General features: G+C 41.1%; 1 protein-coding gene across 6 annotated transcripts in view; it reads right to left on the bottom strand.

Moving 5' to 3' along the window:
* The window catches only part of fubp1 (far upstream element (FUSE) binding protein 1), a 29,155-nt gene extending 5,263 nt beyond the window's left edge, over nucleotides 1-23,892 (bottom strand). Inside the window, exons 1-19 of one of the 6 annotated variants that reach the window (XM_061978940.2) lie at nucleotides 23,748-23,892; nucleotides 23,174-23,297; nucleotides 16,138-16,173; nucleotides 16,015-16,051; nucleotides 15,878-15,924; nucleotides 15,720-15,791; nucleotides 15,585-15,642; nucleotides 15,335-15,497; nucleotides 15,160-15,258; nucleotides 14,874-15,074; nucleotides 14,690-14,792; nucleotides 14,264-14,503; nucleotides 14,031-14,191; nucleotides 13,797-13,948; nucleotides 13,646-13,722; nucleotides 13,423-13,548; nucleotides 13,110-13,184; nucleotides 12,615-12,677; nucleotides 12,166-12,332 (exon numbers count right to left, since the gene is read on the bottom strand). In XM_061978940.2, coding sequence (XP_061834924.1) covers nucleotides 12,166-12,332; nucleotides 12,615-12,677; nucleotides 13,110-13,184; nucleotides 13,423-13,548; nucleotides 13,646-13,722; nucleotides 13,797-13,948; nucleotides 14,031-14,191; nucleotides 14,264-14,503; nucleotides 14,690-14,792; nucleotides 14,874-15,074; nucleotides 15,160-15,258; nucleotides 15,335-15,497; nucleotides 15,585-15,642; nucleotides 15,720-15,791; nucleotides 15,878-15,924; nucleotides 16,015-16,051; nucleotides 16,138-16,173; nucleotides 23,174-23,297; nucleotides 23,748-23,834 — 2,088 coding nt within the window. In that variant the 5' untranslated portion in view covers nucleotides 23,835-23,892. Of the gene's footprint in view, nucleotides 1-9,044; nucleotides 12,089-12,165; nucleotides 12,333-12,614; nucleotides 12,678-13,109; nucleotides 13,185-13,422; nucleotides 13,555-13,645; nucleotides 13,723-13,796; nucleotides 13,949-14,030; nucleotides 14,192-14,263; nucleotides 14,504-14,689; nucleotides 14,793-14,873; nucleotides 15,075-15,159; nucleotides 15,259-15,334; nucleotides 15,498-15,584; nucleotides 15,643-15,719; nucleotides 15,792-15,877; nucleotides 15,925-16,014; nucleotides 16,052-16,137; nucleotides 16,174-23,173; nucleotides 23,298-23,747 lie in introns of those variants that run through there. The other 5 variants (XM_072915234.1, XM_072915235.1, XM_072915232.1 and 2 more) reach the window with 5 other exon arrangements.
* Nucleotides 23,893-25,562: the final 1,670 nt, after the last annotated feature.

Genomic DNA, 25,562 nt, shown 5'->3' with positions numbered 1-25,562 from the left:
CGCCCCTGGGGGAAAAAAAGTCTGGACACGCCACTGCTGCTCACCCAACAACTTCCTGTGTACATTCTCTTTCCTGTTCGTCAGGTTCAGGATGTTATCAGTGCAGAGTTCATCTACAGACTGAAGTTTCTGCTGCAGAGGGCTTACCGCCTCCAGGGGGAGTTTGAGGGCGTGTTGGGCATGTCTGAGCCTTCATCCGACGCCCGGAGCCAGGGTCAGTTACCGCTACGTCCCGTAATCATCACCGCCTTTCTGCGATGGTATTATTTGTGACCCACACGTGGCCTCACGAATAAAGACATTCTAAGGGGACTGTCTATAAATGCAGCCGGTTAATACAACTCCGGACAGGACATGGCATTGTAACTCTGCTTCTTAACACACAAGGCCATTTTAGTAATATTTAGTGAGTATTCAGACTCCTAGATTGTTTAGATAAAAAAAAGCTCAGCAACATGTTCTGCACTCACATGAAAGAGACAAAAATAAAAGTACGTATCGCTCTCCTCAACGAGCAGCGAGCGCTAATCTGGCATTAAAAGCACTTACAGGTTTGTTCTATTGTGTTCATTGTAGGAGTGCACCATGATCAATCAATCCCAGTTTATTTGTATATCGTATTTTTCGGAGTATAAGTCGCATTTTTTGGGTAAATGTATTTTGATAAAAGCCAACACCAAGAATAGACATTTGAAAGGCAATTTAAAATAAATAAAGAATAGTGAACAACAGGCTGAATAAGTGTATGTTATATGAGGCATAAATAACCAACTGAGAACGTGCCTGGTATGTTAACGTAACATATTATGGTAAGAGTCATTCAAATAACTATAACATATAGAACATGCTATACGTTTACCAAACAATCTGTCACTCCTAATCGCTAAATCCCATGAAATCTTATACGTCTCTTACGTGAATGAGATAAATAATATTATTTGATATTTTACGGTAATGTGTTAATAATTTCACACATAAGTCGCTCCTGAGTATAAGTCGCACCCCAAACTATGAAAAGAACTGCGACTTATAATACGAAAAATACGGTAGGCATAAATGTTTTCTGCCTGTCCCCGTCAGACGGTTTGGCCCAAGACGAGCAGGACGACGTGTGCCTGAAGGACAGCATCAGCATCGCCTCCACCGACTCCTTCGTGTCCGCCGCTGAGGTGAGCCAAAACCAAAGGATCGTCTCACATTAGCGATGATGGCACTCAGTAATATCACGCCGTGTCGTAGCTGTCAGAGCACAGAGAGCTACGCTACATGCTGACTAATAACCCCTTCTACGAGGAGGCCTTGCAGATGGCGGAGGAGGGCAAGATCTCCTGCAGGGTGCTGAGGTAAACACTCACTACATTGTAATCCAGATGCCTGGTGGAGACACTGAAAGCAGTTTGACTCCACTTTTGTCAGGACAGAGATACTGGAGTGCTTGGGTGACGTGGACTTCCTGGCCAAGTTGCACTGTGTGCGGCAGGCCTGTCAGGTAGGGCAGACACACGCTTGTTGGCCACCGCCATGATCCTAGGTGGCGCTCTGGCTCTTGTGAATCACTTCCATCATTAGTGACTAATTAATCAGCAGCTCTGTACTTAGTCAAATATTACTGCTCTTACCATGAATTGATTAACGTGGACCCCAACTTAAACAAGTTATTGGGGTGTTACCATTTAGTGGTCAATTGTACGGAATATGTACTGTACTGTGCAATCTACTAATAAAAGTTTCAATCAATCAATCAAAATCAAATTACTGGGATTATTGTGAGCTGGAACCCACCTCAGGTAAAAGTTGGAACAATGCGAGTACTTTTGTGTTGTTTCCAGCTCATTCTGCGTGAAAAGACCACCAGGTTGTTCCTGGCAGACACCGGCAAGAAGATTCTGTCCTCTATCATCGTCAAAGCACAGAAGGTAAGATTAGAAAGGTGCCCTTTTACAATGTTAAATGTGTATAATGGCAGCCATCTAGTGCCGTACTACTGACATACACTAATACTAGTAAATTGTACTGTAGTACTATCTGATGTACACTAATACTAGTAAATTGTACCGTACTACTAAAGTACTCGTACTAGTAAATTGTACCGTTCTACTAACTGATGTACACTAATACTTGTAAATTGTACTGTAATACTATCTGATGTACGCTAATACTAGTAAATTGTACTGTAGTACTATCTGATGTACACTAATACTGGTAAATTGTACCGTACTACTAGATAAAGTACACTCGTACTAATAAATTGTACCATATTAGTTGACGTACACTCGTACTTGTAAATTGTACCGTATTAGTAGCTGATGTACACTAATACTTGTAAATTGTACTATCTGATGTACACTAATACTAGTAAATTGTACTATCTGATGTACACTAATACTAGTAAATTGTACCGTACTACTAGATAACGTACTCTTACTCGTAAATTGTAGCGTACTACTAGATAACGTACACTCTTACTCGTAATTTGTACCGTACTACTTAGATAACGTACACTCGTACACGTAAATTGTACAGTACTATTAGCTGATGTACACTGATACTAGTAAATTGTACCGTACTACTAGATAACGTACACCTGTACTTGTAAATTGTACCGTATTACTAGCTGACGTACACTAATACTAGTAAATTGTATGGTACTACTAATGTACACTCATGCTTGTAATTTGTACTGTACTACTAGATAATGTACACTAATACTAGTAAATTGTACCATATTACTAGCTGACGTAAATTGTACTGTACTACTAGATAATGTACACTAATACTAGTAAATTGTACCATATAACTAGCTGACGTAAATTGTACTGTACTACTAGATAATGTACACTAATACTAGTAAATTGTACCATATAACTAGCTGACGTAAATTGTATTGTACTACTAGCTGAAGTGAACTCATACTAGTAAATTGTACAGTACTACTAGCTGACGGAGACTAATACTAGTAAATTGTACCCTACTACTAGCTGACGTAGACTAATACTAGTAAATTGTATGGTACTACTAATGTACACTCGTGCTTGTAATTTGTACTGTACTACTAGATAATGTACACTAATACTAGTTAATTGTACCATATTACTAGCTGACGTAAATTGTACTGTACTACTAGATAATGTACACTAATACTAGTAAATTTGTGCCATATTACTAGCTGACGTAAATTGTACTGTACTACAAGCTGAGGAACTCACTAGTAAATTGTACAGTACTACTAGCTGACATAGACCAATACTAGTAAATTGTACAGTACTACTAGCTGACGTAGACTAATACTAGTAAATTGTACCGTACTACTAGCTGACGTAGACTAATACTAGTAAATTGTACCGTACTACTAGCTGACGTAGACTAATACTAGTAAATTGTACCGTACTACTAGATAACGTACTCTTACTCGTAAATTGTAGCGTACTACTAGATAACGTACACTCTTACTCGTAATTTGTACCGTACTACTTAGATAACGTACACTCGTACACGTAAATTGTACAGTACTATTAGCTGATGTACACTGATACTAGTAAATTGTACCGTACTACTAGATAACATACACCTGTACTTGTAAATTGTACCGTATTACTAGCTGACGTACACTAATACTAGTAAATTGTATGGTACTACTAATGTACACTCATGCTTGTAATTTGTACTGTACTACTAGATAATGTACACTAATACTAGTAAATTGTACCATATTACTAGCTGACGTAAATTGTACTGTACTACTAGATAATGTACACTAATACTAGTAAATTGTACCATATAACTAGCTGACGTAAATTGTACTGTACTACTAGATAATGTACACTAATACTAGTAAATTGTACCATATAACTAGCTGACGTAAATTGTATTGTACTACTAGCTGAAGTGAACTCATACTAGTAAATTGTACAGTACTACTAGCTGACGGAGACTAATACTAGTAAATTGTACCCTACTACTAGCTGACGTAGACTAATACTAGTAAATTGTATGGTACTACTAATGTACACTCGTGCTTGTAAATTGTACTGTACTACTAGATAATGTACACTAATACTAGTAAATTTGTGCCATATTACTAGCTGACGTAAATTGTACTGTACTACAAGCTGAGGAACTCACACTAGTAAATTGTACAGTACTACTATCTGACATAGACCAATACTAGTAAATTGTACAGTACTACTAGCTGACGTAGACTAATACTAGTAAATTGTACCGTACTACTAGCTGACGTAGACTAATACTAGTAAATTGTACCGTACTACTAGCTGACGTAGACTAATACTAGTAAATTGTACCGTACTACTAGCTGACGTAGACTAATACTAGTAAATTGTACTACTAGCTGACGTAGACTAATAAATGGGTTGTACTTGTATAGTGCTTTTCTACCTTCAAGGTACTCAAAGCGCTTTGACACTACTTCCACATTTACCCATTCACACACTGATGGAGGGAGCTGCCATGCAAGGCGCTAACCAGCACCCATCAGGAGCAAGGGATAAGTGTCTTGCTCGTACTACTAGCTGACGTAGAATACTAGTAAATTGTACAGTACTACTAGCTGACGTAGACCAATACTAGTAAATTGTACAGTACTACTAGCTGACGTAGACTAATACTAGTAAATTGTACCGTACTACTAGCTGACGTAGACTAATACTAGTAAATTGTACCGTACTACTAGCTGACGTAGACTAATACTAGTAAATTGTACCCTACTACCAGCTGACGTACACTAATATTAGTAAAGTGTACCGTACTACAAGCTGACGTACACTAATAGTAGTAAATTGTACCCTACTACTAGCTGGCGTACAAGAATACTAGTAAATTGTACCGTACTACTAGATAACTTACCTCTTGCCGTAGTTAGCTTTTACAGCTAATACCAAAGCACACCGGTGTTACTCCACTGGAAAAAAGAATCCTGTGTTGACTCTGACTGTAACAAAGTCACTACAGTGTGATTATTCTACAGGTTACGGAACGTAAATGAAGTATTGTTGGCCGTTTTTGAATGTATTTTTAAAATAATTCAGAAGTAGAATGGATTGTTCCCATTAGCTGCATTGCTAGCCACCTAGACAAAGTTCATTTTGACATGTTAGACTGCCAATAAAAATAAACTTTTCTTCTTGTCTCGTCAAAATTCCCCAAAAAAGTGCAGTTGCCCTTTTAAGTCTTGGATGTTTTTGATTGATTGCAGACAAAATACCACTAAATGCTAACAGGCATGTCGCTATCTTGAACCTAATACTATCATTGTGTATATTTTAGAGCCCAGATAGATTTGAGCAAGTGTTTGAGGAGATGATGATATTCTTGGAGCAGACGGAGCATTGGGAGAACACAGCGGTGGAGCTGGCCACACGTGGGGTATGTATACCCTTTTTGTTGTTGAAGACACCCCTCATGCCTGACGATAACTGCATCGTCAGGTGAAACACTTAAACTTCTACGACATCGTGCTGGACTTCATCCTCATGGACTCCTTTGAGGACCTGGAAAACCCGCCCATCTCCATCCAGAATGTCATCAACAACCGCTGGCTCAACAGCTCCTTCAAGGAGACGGTGAGGCATTATACTCCTATCTTGTGTATGTCACAGTGAGGTGAACTTAATGAAAAAGACCTGAAAATAAGCCGGGGGCCGCTATGGAATGCTTGCATTCTATGTGGGCCGCTTGCAATTGAACATGCAAAAATTAGCAAAGCACCATTTAAAGATGTTTGTGTTTAAAGAATTGAAAAATGATCAACAGCGTTACATAAATACATAACCCATTAATCACTATCTGTTTCAGTCATTATGTTATTTAGTCACTACAATAATTACAACTTGTGTTCATATCCAGAGGAACCACATGGGTTAGCCTACTCTATACAGTATTTACAACCTTACTAGTGTTCACTTCACAGCCCCAGATGTATTGTGAAGTAATGTGTAATTATTTACACATTACTTTGGCATTTTTGCTTTGATGGCTCTGACATGAGCCTTCCTGGCATATTTCTGAGCATCTTGTATTTTCCTTGTTTTTGCTTTAGTGGATTCTGCCTTGGATTTTATAGCCAATTTCTATCTCTTCGACTCCCTCTCCACTTTAACTGCTCCAAGTGCAAAAATCATAAAGAGTACAAACAATGTTTATTCTATTAGCTAACTTCCTTTATCTGAATAGCCATTTGTGATTTATAGCACGAAATAACAAATGTCTTGCAGTCATGTTTGTTTCCAAATGATTCTACTATTCAATGTCAAAACAAAACAGTAGAAATAATGAACACATTGTCAGCTACTGTCTTCTTCTAAAACACCAATGAAAATGAAATGTAGCATTTAGACATGCTATACTGTAGCCAAAGTCATCACGATGTCTGCCACAATCGTGTGTTCTTAAATGTGTATTCCATGTCGAGTGCAGTTTTGATTTGGGCTTACATGGTAAACAACTCAAATTAATGTGTTGGGCATTGTTTTATCCAGACATTTGTCCAAAAGTGGCCAAGTAAACACATTGTGGGTTCTCTCTTACTCTGCCATCTTCCACTAGTTTTGTTTAATATATAAATCGGCTGCTTGAATATTCTTGTAATTTGGGTTGTGCGCGTCTATTGCGATTTCCCTTCCTGGTTTGATGACTAACTTGCCTCTGATTGGCCTCTCCGTAAAGTTTTGCCCTTATCTTAACCAATCGTGACTCATCATAGTAAACCAACCAACCAATCATGGATTTTCTTATACGTAAACCATCCAATCCTCGATGTTTCCCGTATATTTTGTCCCCTGCCTGTGGAGTCGCTTTGCTACGTAGCTTCGATTTTTAATGGAAAACAGGACTTTTTACCACTGGATTATCAAAAGCATTAGTTATTACGGGAAAACCGTAGTTGTCAGGTATGGCAAAGAGGCCGATCAAGATTTTAACACACATTGTCGGTCGGAAAAAACGAATAATTTTATTTTTGCAGAGATAAAAAAATGGATTTCAGACTAGACGGAAAAATCATGCTTGCCAGAGGACGTTTCAACCTCACACACGCAGGAAACATTAAAAGCGGTTTGGGAAAGTGTAGAATTTCATTTTCTGGTTCAACATCCTTCTTGCAACTGTAGTATTTGTGTTTAAATCAATTGGTTTTGTGGTGGGCATGCGAGGTATCTATGATTGACAGCCAGGAATGCTAAACATTTATTTTTTAGTGTTTACTTTCTTATTGTGAGAAACTAGACATTAGCATGCTAGCAGTTGTACTTAAAAAACGCATAATTTGGGGCTGCATATATACAGCAGAATAATGCTGCAAGTTTAAGATTGACTATACATGCTCCTTGGTTCCAGAAGGGACCTTTTCATAAGTGTCATAAATCAGCAATCTTTTTTTTGGTTTACTTTTAAACACTTAAAATCTTAACTTTAGATCCATGCATAAAGTTTTTGTTGCCCTTTTGTGCCAATTTTTTTTTTAATGGGGGGAAAATGCAAAATACGTGAGAATTCTTAAAAAATAAGTTGCTTAGTGGAGTATTTGAGATAGGTTAGGTTCACACAAGTTTTATAACAGCAGATGTACATATAAAACGGCCCAACATTATTTATATTGCATATCAGCATTTTAACTCATTTAGAATTACGCAACCATGGTTTTCTAGCACAATCTGGTTAATGAGCGCAATTACGGCACAAAAGTATGTTTTTCAGGCAGCAAAAATTAAATTAATTCGGTTGTCATGTAAAAATAATACTATGATTACGGTCCGTTCAAACAATTGTTAAAATGGGAGTCAGTTTAAGTCGCTCTGGCCGAAAATGCATAATAAAGAAGGGAAAAAACATAAATCGCACTGGAGTATAAGTCGCATTTTTTGTGGAAATTTATTTGATAAAACCCAACACCAAAATAGACATTTGAAAGGCAATTTAAAATTAATAAAGAATAGTGAACAGGCTGAATACGTGTACGTTATATGAGGCATAAATAACCAACTGAGAACGCGCCTGGTATGTTAACGTAACATATTATGGTAAGAGTCATTCAAATAACTATAACATATAGAACATGCTATACGTTTACCAAACAATCAATCTGTCACTCCTAATCGCTAAATCCCATGAAATCTTATACGTCTAGTCTCTTACGTGAATGAGATAAATAATTTTGATATTTTACGGTAATGTTAATTTCACACATAAGTCGCACCCCGGCCAAACCATGAAAAAAAACTGCGACTTATAGTCCGAAAAATACGGTACTTGTATCTTGATCTAACATTGCAATCAGAAAAGATGCTATTTTTTTTATTTAAAAAATAATTAAAAGTTAACTTCCTGCAAAACTTCAGACCATTAGGCCTCAAACTAAAAGTCACACATTGCCTGGTTTGGGCCTAAGGGTTAAAGTAAATTGTTGTTACAGGCTGTGGCGTCCAGCTGCTGGTCTGTCCTGAAGCAGAAGAGACAGCACATGAAGGTGAGGCATGCCTGACTCTTCTTCCCCAACTGGTCAGAAAGTTGAAAAATGTTTTTGTATGAAACGAGCGCAGGTTGCAGATGGCTTCATCGCCCGCTTCTACACGCTGTGTGAGCAGATCAGTCCAGTCCTGGCATGGGGCTTCCTGGGACCAAAAACTCCCTTGCATGACTTCTGCTGTTTCTTCAAGGTCTGGTTCTTTCAACACGCTCCACTTGTGTAAATGCGGATTAATAATGTATATTTATAATGTTTGTTTATTTATAGGACCAGGTGCTGCACTTCCTCAAAGACATATTCGATTTGGACAAGGTGCGCTACTCGTCAGTGGAAAGTCTGGCTGAGGACATGTTGCACCTGCTACACAGACGCTCTGAACTGCTGCTGTCCTACTTGGGTGCAGACTCCCTGCGAGCTGCTAGCAGTCACAATGTTGCCACACTGCAGCTGATGCCCGGCGCCCCCATGGAGGCTTATGTTCAGTGACACGGCACTGAAAGTTTGAAGACTCACACATTGCGATATCACGTGATCAGCAGTGTAACGGTCTTGTGCAACTGCCTACTTCAAAGCAATATTTTTTTTGTCGGTATTGTGGTTTTCCCCTGAATGTGTCCAACTGTATTTATGCTATAGATTACAGTTAAACCAAAAGCTTACTGAACAAGCTAATGACTATGTAACATCATTTATATCCCATTAATAGAGTGATACAAATCCTGACTTGACTTTGCCACCAGCAAAGTGTTGAGTAACATTTTTAAACATTTCTGCAATATTGTGTGTAGATGTCCATCTACTAAGTGTGTTTGTGTTACCTAATTTGTCTGCAAGTTGCTTCTTAAGGGAATAATGTCTTTAAGAGAATATTGAGGGGGAAAAAAGCAACCATGGATTTTAATCATGAAGTCCTTATCACTGGCGCTTGAGAATTAATGCACAAGTTAAACGTTACAATGTATGCACATCAGTTTGTAGAACATTAAATGTTTTTCATCCACATTCAAAGTTGTTAAAATGAAATAAAAGATGGTCTAAAGAGCCACTTAGAGCACCAGATTATTTGTCACACCTTTATTAGTGAACAAGAATCAACAGTAGTGTGAATATACACAAAACAAGATTTTTTTTAACCTCCCAAGGCATGCTTTCTCTTATCCCTCATTCCCTCCCCCACATCAGGAAAGTTTTTTTTTGGTTTTTAAAAAAAGGCAGAGCCTGAGTGGGACATTTTAAAATACTAGCCTAATATTTAGCAAAAAAAAAACATGTTTTAAGTTCAGTTCCTGTCCTCATCCAACTTTCTTAAGCATTGCAACCATGATGACAACCAATCAAGACAGCTCAGTTCACTCATAGCATCATTAAAAACAACCCAAGCAGAAAATATGACTGACTTGCACTTTAGTGTCACAACAATTCAATTTCATGTTTTTTTTACCTTAGCACTGGAGCTCTTGCCCGGCCTACGCTCGGCAGAGGGTTTGACTCCTTTTGTGCGTAGGGGGGGACAAACTACGACAGATTCTAGCACCTAAAGCTTCAGCGTCCTCCAACACTGTGAGCGAGAAGTGAAGGCATTTAAATAACACATCGGCACTGCACTTGACAGCAGATTGACAACCACCACAGAACAATTGATTCAGGAAAAACAAAATCAGCAATAAATCATGTATCAACCCTGACCATCAGCTTTACATGACATGCACTTTTGTTCATTTCACCCAGTGAGAGAAGAGGGGAAAAAACAATGCAGACTACTGTAACATTTCCTCAAAACCAACAAGTTTGTGCTCAAGTCAAGTCCACAAAGTCATGTAACAAAGTCGTACAGGTCTTGCAGTTAGGCAATGAAAAGGTGAGCATTTCTTTGCATAGATCAATTTAAACACTAATGACTCCTTAGGCTTTGCTTACCTGGGTTACTGCAGCAGAACCTAAGGTGCAAGATCTGAGGAAGGGGGACACTGCAAAGATCAGATATATGTGTATATATATATATATATATTTGCGATATTTGCAGTCAAAATGATTAATTTCTGATCTGGTCATCATTCAATCTTAAATCAACTTTCATTTGTCTGTGCCGAACAAGTCCATGACTAACATCACATGCTCAAATGGAACATTAGCAGAGAGAGAAGACTGAAACATGCTATGCCGTGATATTTCATTTTCGCGCTGAGTGACATCTATGTTGCAAAAAAAGAAAAGGGGCACAGGGAGATTTAAAAAAAGGACAGTCAGGTCAACAACCGAGAACCACTACCATAAAAAACAGCCGACACAAAAGTGATCAATTCAACGTCTCGACCATTTGAGTCAAGTCTCACGCAGCGCTTTAGAACATTGGATACTTACCCAAGACAAAGGGGAAATGGCAAGATTTGACATTAAATAAATGTATATATTGATATACTTTGCAAGCATCAACAGTTTTGTACTTACAGGACGGGAGGGCTCAACTTGGATGAAGACTGCGAGCCTCCAGATCTCATATTAGACTAACAGTGGCACAGCAAAAATCATTTGTTTTGTGCATTCTTTTTATCAAAACATTTTTCAGAAAAAGCGTAATTAGGTTACAGTCGACAAAACGTTTCAATGCATCAATGTCATACAGCGGCAAATGTACCTGACTGTCCTAGAAGAAGAACAGTGTGCACACAAAATAGGGACACTAATTAGGCAACATGTTTTTTCTCGGGAGTAACAAATGGACATAAAAATAATACTTGCTTACCACTTGTCTACACTTGCCTGTGGGGGAGGAAGTGTCTATCAGGGTAAAACAAACAGTGCATACGATTTCCACCATGTCACCAAAGCGTGCCACTGCGCAACAGTTAATGTAACAAATCACTTTCTGTTCTGATGTCTGTCTACAGCATTAAGTCAAAGCATGGAAGCAAACAGCAAGGGTAAGAAGAGAATCAACAAGAACCCATGGAGTGTCTTATAGACAGTTGGAGAGAAACAGGACAGTATCACTTTGTGTCAATCACATTGAAACCCACACACGGCCTGCTAACCTTTCTAACGCCACGCCCCTAAAATAAGAAATATAGCCCCCTTTTCTCTAAGATGTTTCCCAACTTACCCACACAGGAGGTTTCAGTTAGTTTTATTGCAAAAACAACAGGCAATAGCATTTTTTAAAACTGAGATGATTTACATGGTAATGTCTACAGTTTAATAATAAACATGACTTCTAACCACATTTAATGTAGATACAGGGCTGGAATGACCATATGAAGAGTTAACTCACTAAAAACAAAGCATTTACAAAAGAAAAACAAAAACAAATGGAGAACGTGCTCGGCGGGTACTCTGCCATCTATGTGAAACACTTTCAAACCAAGGAAATTTAAGATCTTCATCAAGGCGTCTGCATCCAAACATTTAACAAAGGATTTGTTTTCGACAATGAAGCATTTACTTTATGTCCACTTCACATTACTGGCCCTGTGCAGGAGAAATACATAGAAGATACATTGCATGTTAACAGCGAAAACAGTGGACTCCCAAAATAAACAGCTAATCCTGTTTAGAAAGGAATGGTTTGGTTAAACGACGCTGGATCTGCACTCACTGGAACCCTGTAATGTCCTGCAGGGGGCGAGGAGGTTAGGAAGCAATCATGGACTCTTCCATGCACATTCTAATCTAGGAGGGAGGGGGCATACCTGAGGGGCTTGTGGCGCTGCACCCATGCTCTGAGGGTTGCCTGTGCCATAATAGGCCGCCTGCTGCCGGTAGTACTCCGCCCAGGCGGCACTGTAGTCGGGCTGGCCACCGGCCTGGGTGGCTGGCGCCGCAGAGGCTGGTGCCGCTGCCTGAGGAGCAGCTTGACCTGGGAGTGGAGGGGAAGATTTGATGAGGCACCAAGACGAACCAAAATCAGACACGGATACGTTAGCAGCTAATTAATGAATAGACATTTAGTTGAGCTCTACCACACAAGGAAATGGTTTATAAGAAGGGGAACGAACCCACCACTGATCTTTATAAATGGGGGGTCAGAAACCTTCTGCTTTTGTATTGGGAGGCTGTCATAGCAGCGTCTTCACTACAGAAGCGCTGCATGAGGGGAACAGCTGCCCTTCAAATCTAAGTCAGTCACAACAACACCCACCTTGTTTCTTATAGTACTCCTCCCAAGCTTTAGTGTAGTCTTGAGGCTGTTGATTCTGTTGACCTGCAGAGAAAAGACAACACTTTGTCCTTCAGTACATCGTGCCATCACCCGGGATCCGCAACAGCATTCAAAGTATGCAAAGCCCACATACTGTACACATGACACTGTCCAATCAATAGAACGCTGAAGCACACATTGCAGCAATTAAGACAAATATAGCATGTCCAACAGATAATCTTAGAAATAGGACTATAACTAATCTCAGGAGGTTTGTCCAAAACTCCTTCCAGGAGACATTGAGTATGGTGCAGTCTAAACAGCACAAGCCGTCCAGGGCCAAACCGCGTGGAGATGTACTGGAAAAGAACGGCTCCACAACAAGCTTGAAATACTAATCACTCCCACCCAGACAACTGATAGACAAAAGCTGACAGCCTTGTTGCTGTTTAGACTGTCGCATTGTTGGTGTACACTGAGACTACAGTCATATACCCATTTTCTTGTAATAATCCTCCCAGGCCTTGGTGTAATCTGCCTGTCCACTCTGACCTGCAGCCTGTGGGTCACCTGTTAAAAAAACGGTACTTGTAATTATTAAATCCTTCTGAGTAGATCTTCCTCCACCTGCCTGGGGGGCTGTTATCCTAAATATGGTGGACAATATACCATGTCCCTGGCCTCTTATTAAAAAAAAAATGTTTTTAAGTCTGGTAAACTGTTTTTTTTTTGTCTCCTGGAAACCAAAAGAAGGTTTAAGACTAGTCCACTACACTATACTTCTCCTATGCTCATCCACGACTATTACCTTGACCATTGGACTGAGTAGTGCCCGGTGCTCCGCTGGTGGGGGTCATTGGAGCCTGTGGTTGTTGTCCATACTGGGCATAGTAGGCAGCCCACGCTGCAGCATTGGCATCAGCTGCTGCTTTGTCTGAACCCATTGTAGGAAACACAAAAACACTTTCAGAGAAATCTGTCTTTTAGGACATTCAAGGCAAACTACATAACCTGCAGTGTCGGCTACTCACTTGGGTCAGGCTGTCCCTGTTGCCAGTGGGGGTAACCATTTCCCCACCCCTGAGGCTGGTAAGGTGCTGGGGGACCACTTTGGGGGCAGGGGGAATACAAAAAGTTAAGCTTTGCAATTATGAACCACATCAGTTATTGTACTGTATTTACTGTGGTCCTGGGGGTCCCTGGTTGTAAGGTCCAGGGTTGTATGGGCCCATGGGAGCTCCAGGGGGTCCTGGTGGTCCGGGAGGACCATGTGGACCTGGACCTCCATGTGGACCAGGGGGACCATGTGGGCCACCCATTGGAGTGACGGGTCCCTGAACAAATACAAAAAAACAAATGAGACAACATTTACAGATCTATTTTTGATTATACTCTTATGCAGACACGTGTACTTACCCCAATTTTTTCTTCTACCAGCTGTCTGGCATAGTCGATCTGCTGGGGGGAGCCTCTGACTGTAAACATTTTTACGTTTGGATCAGAGTTTGGAGGAGGGTTCCTCTGCAGCTCAATCCTTGCTCCAGACTGTTGGCTGATGCCTTTAATGGTCTCACCGCCTAAGAGAAGTCATCACAACAATAATTTAGACCCAACCTTTGCCATGTCAGAAGGTCCCTAGGTGATCTTACCTTTTCCAATGATGAGGCCAGTCTTCATGGTTGGAACAGTGAAAGTAAACTCCTGCAGGCCACCAGGGGGACCCATGTTCCAATTGCCCTGCCCACGACCCCGGCCTCTTCCGCCACCATGACCAGGACCACCTCCAGACTGGACGCTCCTCAGCAAGTCGGTAATGATTTCTGCTGCGTGTTGGGCCTGGTCAGGAGGACCCATGATCTGTGCTATCCTGTCTGGTGCACTGCCATCATCTGAAAGGCAGCAAGAAAGATATTAGATGTCATCATTCTAAACAACTGGTTTCTCCTTAATATGTCTTTAGTCTCAGATCATTTAAGATTAGGTATATCCATCAGTTTGTCAGCGTGGTGCATGAGTTTTCATCATAGACCAATACTTCATCAAAAAGGGAATCCAAGGTGGGTCTTGTAACTCACCTGGTTTAAACTGGATCCTGACCCCAGTGTCACTCTGTATTTTCTTGATCATCTCTCCATTTCTACCAATGACAATTCCAACTGCAAACCGGGGAACAGGAACCTTGGGAGGCAGAGAAAAAAATGCATTGACAATTCTGCTGGAAAACACCCGTCTGCCTGCCTCAGAAAGAAACCAACTTACGTCCAAGCCTTCCCCTCCTCCTCCTCCTCCTCCACCACCACCACCACCGCCGCCTCCTCCTCCTCCTCCTCCACCGCCGCCTCCTCCTCCTCCTCCTCCACCGCCGCCGCCTCCACCTCCTCCGACCCTGGAGCCATACTCGCCCCTCTGCTCTCTGAAGCCCTGGTCTCTGATCAGCTCCATTACCATCTCTTTAGCTTGCTACCAAAGACAGTTTCAGTCAAGGTCAAAGTCTTCCCATGGGAAAAAAAACTAGCAGCTGCTATCAAGAAGCACAATGACCCACCTGAACTTTGAATGGCTCTCCTGAAATACGAAGAGGTTTGTCTGCGCCTGTGTTTTGAGGGCCATCTTGGATCATGACCATCTTTACTCCAGCTCTTTCCTGCAAAATTGACAAACGAGTGTATGAGCTGACAGTACTGGCAACCACATTGGCCTGTTCCATTCCGAACACATACCTGAAGGCTCTTGATTGTCTCGCCTCCCTTCCCAATGACCAGGCCGGCTTTAGTGGAAGGGACCATAATCTCCTGAACTGTCATGCCTGGGCCGTCATTGTGGTGGAATGCTGGGGCTGGCCGTCCCTTCTCAACAATCTCCTGGAGCAACCTCTTTGCCGTCCTATTCGGAAAAGAAATGGTGATAATGTCACACAAGGAAGCGCAGTATAATAGCATCAAAATACTGCATAAAGCATTTAGTACTTACTGGATGGATTCTGGTGGTCCTGTCAAGTTCACTGACCTATCAGGCATCCCTCCACTGTCTATAAGGCAGTAATTCGAACACGTAAAAACAAGTTAGCTTTCTCTGTTTCAGTGAATGGATCAAATCCAAACGTACCAGGAGCGATCTGTATTTTGCATCCAGACTCCTGCTGCAGACGTGATATTTGTTCGCCACCTCTTCCAATAACTGAAAGAGAATAAAACGCTTTAATGTCACATATTCCATTGTTAACACTGACCAGATACTAGCAAGTAAGTGCTGAATGAACTTACTGAAGCCAACCATTCCATCAGGAACTTTGTACTCTTCGGACACTGCCCTGAGAGATGGAAAAAGGATTAAATTGATTAACTTATTAGGACATTGCAGGGTGGGGTAGCCTGGGTTGTGCCCTACTCAATTAGCTCACCTTGAGGCGCCACCCATTCCTCCCATGGCAGAAAAAGCTGGGGGAAAATGAATTGTAATGAGACGACCAGGCTATAAATACATTTGCAAGGTTACCACTAACTGTTGCTGTCAGTAAACCCACCATCATTGGTTGCCACTTTCTTCGTCTCTGGTTGGTCTGCGACGACATAACATAAGCATCAGTAAGTGTATTAACACCAACTTAACCCCATACACGGGAAAGGCCAGCCTTTTCTGCAGTTGTATGACTAAGGGGAGACTGAACCTATATTCCCATTTAGATACTTTTAATAGTATATTTACTGAAAAGCTTTTGCAAATAAACCAGACTTCTGTGACCCACTTTGCAAATAGGGCTGCAATGATTAAATCGATTAGGGGGAACAAATTGTATTATTCTGTTGCTTTGAGTAATAAAATGTATCAAATCCGCACCGCAAAAAGTCCCCAGTATTTTAAATACGCGGGTAGTTTCTCACAGAAAGCTTTGGCATGGGCTTGTTGCGATCTGTGTGGCGACAAACAGTGGAATTTTTTTAATTACTAAATGATTTTTTTTTATTAAAGCACACATGTTAAAAATGCAATTCCATGTGCATTTATAAAAAAAGAATAAAAGGTAAGCAGAAAAATTATTTTTAATATTTGGTCTAAAATACGCATTGAAGCTATTCAGTGCATTTTATCCGATTATTCGAACAAAACTAAATCGATAAATTAATTACTTTACAACTAAAATAATCCGATAGCTGCAGCCCCATTTACACACAAAAAGCAATGTTTAAAACCTTAACACATCCTCTGAGTTTTATAGCACCTTTACAGTGCATCAGAAAATAAAACTTAGTTGTACAACTTAGTATAGACAAACACCAATGTATTGGGGGCTATAAAAACCCACTCAAAATACCACAGTCCTGCAAAATTCCATCCTATAATGAGTATGTGGCAGGGTTTCCACCAGATTGCCAAGAGACCTGTGGCGGTGGGGGAGTGATCATTATGATGCATACATTTTCTTAAAAAAAAAAAAAAAAAAAAGGCTAAAAATATACACACATTTAAAAACATGTCTGTTACTAGTACGGACATTTTTTTATATATCATTTTGCTGTTTTTTCAATTGTTGCTGTTTATTGTACAATGTAATTTGTTGAGGATATTTCAACTATCTAGATACTTTTAATTACTTTTTCTTTATTTAAACTAGCAATAAATTTAGCCTCTTTATGTGGTGTTACTTAAGATGGTACTCATGTTTTAAGACTACTTGTCACTCCATGTATACCACAAGTCTCTACTGTCTCAAAACACTCAAGATGTCTCTCCTTAAAAGCTAACACCGTCCTGTAATATTTACACATTTTGTACTTGGCTGTCTGCAGGTTTAGCTCTAATATGTCTGCAGACAATCGCACTAATCTAGCCTATATCATAACATTTGGTTTCGGCAGTGGTGTTGCTGGAGACAAAGTCCTTTTCGGTGGCCTAATTTTCGGTGCATCACCAGTAAATAGTGCACAAATAAGTGACTATTCTGTATCTATCCATCTATCTATAATATATATATATATATCCATTCATACTATAACAATCTGCTGGTGTTCAACGTGTATGTTGCTGTTCATTTTCCCATGATCATGAACACATCATGCCTGAAGTTAAGGGGGAATGACAGAATGAGAAAGGAGACGGACATGTCTGAACGAGAGGGAATCCGTGTTGGAATTGGGCCGCTTGCTAAAATAAAGAGTGGCAATAAAAGTTTTTAAAAAAGCGTCACACTTTGTGTAACTTCTTCTGGAGGCTACAGGGTTGTTCCCATACCAATAATTAGGTACTGGTACCAAAATGTATATCGATACTTTTCCAAATGAAAGGGGACTACAAAAAATGTCAGGATTGGCTTTATTTTAACAGAAAATCTTACAATACATTAAACATGTGTTTCCTATTGCACTCAAAGAACAATCTTACAAGGTTAAAATATACATAAAAAATGCATTAAAGACATTGGGCTTTTCTTGTAGCACTCAGAACAATTTTCCATTCTACATATAGTCTGCCATAATCAAAGATTAGGTTAGAATGCAACAGAAAGTTTATAGTAGCCACTCCTTGTCTGTACTATTACTAATAATTGTATTTTTCTTATGACTATAAACAAAAGTATGGATAATGTAAACAGATAAGTCATGTAGCAAGTAAAACACACATTGTTAAAGATAACACAAATTGTAGGAATTTGTTACAAAATTCACTCATTTTACTTGCATTGGTTGACGCTAATTGAGCGGTTTTAACTCTGCTAAAGCAGCTGTGTGCGCGTCAATGTATCTACATGTGCACAGCAGGGGAGCTGGTAAACTTATGAGTAGCATGTGTGTTTGCGAGAATGGCAATGTGTTGGCTGAGTGTCATCAGTGAGTGAGTGGGCGAGTAAAGAGGGAGAGGTAGCTTGTGCACTGTGCAGTAGAAAGATGAAAGTGTCCAGTTGTGTCCTGCAAAACTAATAATAAAGCACCCATATTGTCACAAATTGGCGGCCTCGTCATTTTGACCCGGAAGCGCAGCGTAGCTTAGACATATTGCCGGGTAAAGTGAAGGGTGTTACCCCCGACGAAAACATTGGCGCTGGAGGGAACGTCTGCCTTGTGCTCCTCGACAACGGCCTGCATGGGAGCCGAACAGCAGGAAAGGATTAACAACTACATTACTGGTCACTCTTTAGAAATCCTTGTGCAAATCTGAATGCTTATTATTTAATAATGTTTAAAGCAAAGGTGGTAATACTAATCGCCACATTTGGCAAGGTGTGTTTTAAAGAAGTACTTGCAGGGCGGCTCCTCCCTGTTTAAAGCATCACCTTTATCGGTAGTTTTGAAGCCCAAATACCCATATATTGCGCTTCACACACCCTCTTTATTAACCAGTAGAATTTTATTTTTTTGTCGTTCTTCTTCTCCACGATGTTATTGCTTGTAAGTATTTTGTGTGCGCGCTTTGACACAAGATCATGCACCTTGGCTCTTTTATTTTTCCATGGCGGTGCGTCCTGATCGATTACATTTAAGGATAACCCCTGTAACTATTATTAGGGCTGGACGATGACAAAAATAATAATCATGATTATTCATTATTTTTGAAAACATGAGTATTTGTTGTACCACCAAAACTCAACTTTAAATATAGTTTAAAAAACTGAATATAAATGAGTAACAAACCACAACAAGTAAAATAACAGCAATAACAATACATTTAAACAATGTCAATATTAAAAAAAACATACAATTAAAATTTTCCAGTTTGTTTTTAACTCAGCTAACCATTTAAACCTTTTTACCAGCATAGTGTGTGCTTTTTGTGCTAAATAAAATTTAACAAAATGTTTGCAAATAAATGCAAAAATCATCACACTTATTGGGGCAATACATCTTTGACCAATATTTTAGGTCAAAGCATAATAATTGTGTAAATGTATCAATAAGTGTTTTAAGTACATTATGCTTGTGTATGGTACTTTTTTGAAACCGCAGTTAGACCAGATGTGGCGCACCGCGCTATTATCGTGAAGGAGGGGAAGTGTGCTGTGCAGTTGTTCTCAGCTTGACAAGTAAAGAAAAAAAGAAAGTCTTTCAACTTGCGACCACTGTATGTAGACTAATATAACATCCACAATGTCATAACTTATGGGCTTATGGATTTTTCCTGCTAGTTTTAGTTTCGGAATTTAGTAACCGTTTCAAGCGGTCAACTCAAAATTGTTTAGTTCAGGAGGGCCGGCGTTTGTGTTGGGGATAAGTGAGCGCTACCGGACTGATTTCCTTGAATAGATGTATCTTCTCCTAACAATGACAACATTTCACTTATTTTTATATCAACTTCCCTGATATTATTACGGATTAAATTTTATTGGCCAGAAATGACATGCCTTACTTCTATGGAATTTAGTGATTATGGATTAGCCATACTTGCATTGTGTCAAATAAAAACAGCAACCATGGTGAGATCCCAAACTTCTGTTTCACTGCAACAAACTCCGGAATTTGCATGCACGATGCACGGCTCTTTAATCGTTTTTTCCAATTTTTCTATTTTCAAAATCACGAGAAGCCATCATCGAAATCGAATTTCGATTTGTTCGGTCCTGACATTTATGCTGTCTATATTAACATTTTAGGCAAAGTATAAGATTAGCTCTTTTTCTAAAAAATGTGAACGAGAACATGTTTGTGAAAGCTTTTAATTTATGGGTCGATCTACGTTCCCATCCTCACCTATTGTCATGAGCTTTGGGTTATGACCGAAAGGACAAGATCACTGTGGCGGGGCTCTCCCTTAAAGATAGGGTGAGAAGCTCTGTCATCCGGGTAAAGCCGCTGATCCTCCACATCAAGAACCAGATGAGGTGGTTCGGGCATCTGGTCAGGATGCCACCCGAACGCCTCCCTAGGGAGGTGTTCAGGGCACGTCCGACCGGCAGGAGGCCACAGGGAAGACCCAGGACACGTTGGGAAGACTATGTCTACGGCTGGCCTGGGAAGGCCTTGGGATCCCCCGGGAGGAGCTGGACGAAGTGGCTGGGGAGAGGGAAGTCTGGGCTTCCCTGCTTAGGCTGCGGCCCCCGCGACCCGACCTCGGATAAGCGGAGGAAAATGGACGGATGGATGGAAAACCATGAACATAAAACAACCCTATCGTTCATCAAACGACCCTATCTTTCTCAACCTACTCAGTGGCCTAGTGGTTACAGTGTCCGCCCTGAGATCGGTAGGTTGAGTTCAAACCCCGGCCGAGTCATACCAAAGACTATAACAGAGTGCTTGGCACTCAGCATCAAGGGTTGGAATTGGGGGTTAAATCACCAAAAATTATTCCCAGGAACAGCACCGCTGCTGGCCACTGCTCCCCTCACCTTCCAGGGGGTGAACAAGTGGATGGGTCAAATGCAGAGGACAAATTTCACCACACCAAGTGTGTGTGTGCCAATCATTGATACTTTAACTTTTTTACTGTGTGAGTGTAAATGTTGTCTGTCTGTGTTGGCCCAGCGATGAGGTGGCGACTTGTCCAGGGTGTACCCCGCCTTCCGCCCGAATGCAGCTGAGCTAGGCTCCAGCGACCCTCCGCGACCCCAAAAGGGACAAGCGGTAGAAAATGGATGGACTTTAACCCAAGCGGGAGAAAAAAAAGGCCGTTTTCGGGTCAAAAAGTACACTGTTACCTTTGACCGAAAGGCATGATTTAATTTAATGGTTGTTGCATGATTGGTACGAGAGATGTCCGATATTATCGGCCGATAAATGCTTTAAAATGTCCATCCATCCATTTTCTACCACTTATTCCCTTCGGGGTCGCTGGAGCCTATCTCAGCTACAATCGGGCGGAAGGCGGTGTACACCCTGGACAAATCGCCACCTCATCGCAGGGCCAACACAGATAGACAGACAACATTCACACTCACATTCACACACTAGGGCCAATTTAATGTTGCCAATCAACCTATCCCCAGGTGCATGTTTTTGGAAGTGGGAGGAAGCCGGAGTACCCGTAGGGAATCCACGCAGTCACGGGGAGAACATGCAAACTCCACACAGAAAGACCCCGAGCCCGGGATTGAACCCAGGACTACTCAGGACCTTTGTATTGTGAGGCAGACGCACTAACCCCTCCTCCACCGTGCTGCTTTAAAATGTAAAATAGGAAATTATCGGTATCGGTTTTTCCATTATCGGTATCTTTAATTTTTTTATTAAATCAACATAAAAAAACACAAGATACACTTACAATTAGTGCACCAACACAAAAAAACTCCCTCCCCCATTTCCACGCATTCACACAAAAGGGTTGTTTCTTTCTGTTATTAATATTCTGGTTCCTACATTATATATCAATATATATCAATACAGTCTGCAAGGGATACAGTCCGTAAGCACACATGATTGTGCGTGCTGCTGGTCCACTAATAGTACTAACCTTTAACAGTTAATTTTACTCATTTTCATTAATTACTAGTTTCTATGTAACTGTTTTTATATTGTTGTACTTTCTTTTGATGAGAATCAGCACCTCCAAGTCCGAGTCCATGGTTCTCGCCCGGAAAAGGGTGGAGTGCCATCTCCGGGTTGGGGAGGAGACCCTGCCCCAAGTGGAGGAGTTCAAGTACCTAGGAGTCTTGTTCACGAGTGGGGGAAGAGTGGATCGTGAGATCGACAGGCGGATCGGTGCGGTATCTTCAGTAATGCGGACGCTGTATCGATCCGTTGTGGTGAAGAAGGAGCTGAGCCGGAAGGCAAAGCTCTCAATTTACCGGTCGATCTACTTTCCCATCCTCACCTATGGTCATGAGCTTTGGGTTATGACCGAAAGGACAAGATCACGGGTACAAGCGGCCGAAATGAGTTTCCTCCGCCGGGTGGCGGGACTTTCCCTTAGAGATAGGGTGAGAAGCTCTGTCATCTGGGGGGAGCTCAAAGTAAAGCCGCTGCTCCTCCACATCGAGAGGAGCCCGATGAGGTGGTTCGGGCATCTGGTCAGGATGCCACCCGAACGCCTCCCTAGGGAGGTGTTTAGGGCACGTCCAACCGGTAGGAGGCCACGGGGAAGACCCAGGACACGTTGGGAAGACGATGTCTCCCGGCTGGCCTGGGAACGCCTCGGGATCCCCCGGGAGGAGCTGGACGAAGTGGCTGGGGAGAGGGAAGTCTGGGCTTCCCTGCTTAGGCTGCTGCCCCCGCGACCCGACCTCGGATAAGCGGAGGAAAATGGATGGATGGATGGACTTTCTTTTGTAATTTATCTTTTTTTTTTATTTAAAGGGACCTTATCTTCACCATACCCGGTTGTCCAAATTAGGCATAATAATGTGTTAATTCCACGACTGTATATATCGGTATCGGTAATTAAGAGTTGGACAATATCGGCAAAAAATCCAATATCGGACATCCCCAATTGGTACAATTCATATTTTCACTATGCAGGCCAATGCTAGTAACAAACATATTACAACCTTTTAGGACAAAAATGACCCTGCTTATGGGTTGAGGTGTAAGAAGCTAAGCAATTCGTTTAATTACCATTTAATAACCATTACAACATTCACAAGGCAAGCATCATTGTTAACAAAACTTGCATTGGATTAGATTTGAACCACTGACCGATATTCAGGTTAGGCATTGGTAAATACCCACCCGCGTCCTCCAGGGGCCTTTTCTGGCCCCCGTAGCCGAAATCACCCGATGGGGGTGCTGCAACTCCATCGCCGCCTATTTTCGCTGCGATCTGAAACACACACACAAAAAAAAAAATATATATATAAGCTTCGCGGTCGCACGTTCTTTGATGTAGCAGTGTGGGGAAGACATGCAGGCTGTGGCCTTGTGCTGCTCTCCTATCCGGAAGTCTGAAGCAACAAAGGAATGACCGTAAGGTCGTATTGGTGCTGCCTGGCTTATTTACACGCACATAGTCAACACACATATAGCTAGTATTGGGGTACGTGTGTGGTTAGATAAATGGAATATTTACAGTCGCGTTGTATGTGTTTGACTTTTACAGTATTTGCTGGCGTGGGGTCACGCCACGCTAACATCGCGAGCTAACTAGCTTAGCTCAAGGCGAGGTCGCCAGTAGAAAAAAAGAAGAAAAAAACCTAGAACCCGACTAAATCCGCCATTCACACGACAAAAACGGAGCTAAGACCCAACGTAAACATTGTAGTAGCTTTCTTACCTGTCGCGCCCGCTGAAGCGCGTCTTTAAAAGCATCATTCATTCCGCCACCAGACGACGGCGGAGCCACGCTGCTGTAGTCGGACATATCTGGTGCTCTTCACCTCCGCGGCGCTACAAGATGGCGGTTTACATACGCGGGAGGATGACGCTTCCATCCAGGAGGAGGAAGGAGGGGGGCGGTTGTCTCGCGATACTTGGGTGCACGTGACGTCATTCTACGATAGTTGTTTTTTCGCTTCTAAACTCATGTGTTTCTTCCTAGTTTTCATTGACAAGAAACTTTACTAACTTTAACTAATTAAAATGTAATTTAATTTAATTAATTTAAAATTAGATTAAAATTTAACTAAAAACTCAATTCCCCCCATACTTGCCAACCAGGAGACCTCCAAATAAATAAATGATAAATGGGTTATACTTGTATAGCGCTTTTCTACCTTCAAGGTACTCAAAGCGCTTTGACAGTATTTCCACATTCACCCATTCACACACACATTCACACACTGATGGCGGGAGCTGCCATGCAAGGCGCTAACCAGCAGCCATCAGGAGCAAGGGGTGAAGTGTCTTGCCCAAGGACACTATATATATATATATATATATATATATATATATATATATATATATATATATATATATATATATATATACCGTATTTTTCGGAGTATAAGTCGCTCCGGAGTATAAGTCGCACAGGCCGAAAATGCATAATAAAGAAGGAAAAAAACATATATAAGTCGCACTGGAGTATAAGTCGCATTTTTTGGGGAAATGTATTTGATAAAAGCCAACACCAAGAATAGACATTTGAAAGGCAATTTAAAATAAAGAAAGAATAGTGAACAACAGGCTGAATAAGTGTACGTTATATGAGGCGTTATATGGGCAGCACGGTGGCAGAGGGGTTAGTGCGTCACAATACGAAGGTCCTGAGTAGTCCTGGGTTCAATCCCGGGCTCGGGATTTTTCTGTGTGGAGTTTGCATGTTCTCCCCGTGACTGCGTGGGTTCCCTCCGGGTACTCCGGCTTCCTCCCACCTCCAAAGACATGCACCTGGGGATAGGTTGATTGGCAGCACTAAATTGGCCCTAAAATTGGCGTGAATGTGAGTGTGAATGTTGTCTGTCTATCTGTGTTGGCCCTGCGATGAGGTGGCGACTTGTCCAGGGTGTACACCGCCTTCCGCCCGATTGTAGCTGAGATAGGCTCCAGCGCCCCCCGCAACCCCGATGGGAATAAGCGGTAGAAAATGGATGGATGGATATATGAGGCATAAATAACCAACTGAGAAAGTGCCTGATATGTTAACGTAACATATTATGGTAAGAGTCATTCAAATAACTATAACATATACCTTTACCAAACAATCTGTCACTCCTAATCGCTAAATCCCATGAAATCTTATACGTCTAGTCTCTTACGTGAATGAGCTAAATAATATTATTTGGTATTTTACGGTAATGTGTTAATAATTTCACACATAAGTTGCTCCTGAGTATAAGTCGCACCCCCGACCAAACTATGAAAAAAACCGCGACTTATAGTCCGAAAAATACGGTATATATATATATATATATATATATATATAGATACAATAAATACTTGACTTTCAGTGAATTATAGCTATGTATAAATATGTATTTTATTATATATATATACATATAAATAAAATTAAAATAAATACTTGAATTTCACTGTTCATTTATTTACACATACACACACATAACACTCCTCTCTACTCATTGTTGTATTTGAAAGTGCAATGCTTTGCAGCCAGCAGCACAGCCTTTGAAGGAGCACAGGTATGGGCAGT

The sequence above is a fragment of the Nerophis lumbriciformis genome, linkage group LG19, assembly GCF_033978685.3.
Source record: "Nerophis lumbriciformis linkage group LG19, RoL_Nlum_v2.1, whole genome shotgun sequence".
In the NCBI taxonomy this organism is placed as follows: Eukaryota; Metazoa; Chordata; class Actinopteri; order Syngnathiformes; family Syngnathidae; genus Nerophis; species Nerophis lumbriciformis.
The sequence above is the reverse complement of the archived record's forward strand: the minus strand, read 5'-3'. Positions and strand labels throughout refer to the sequence as shown.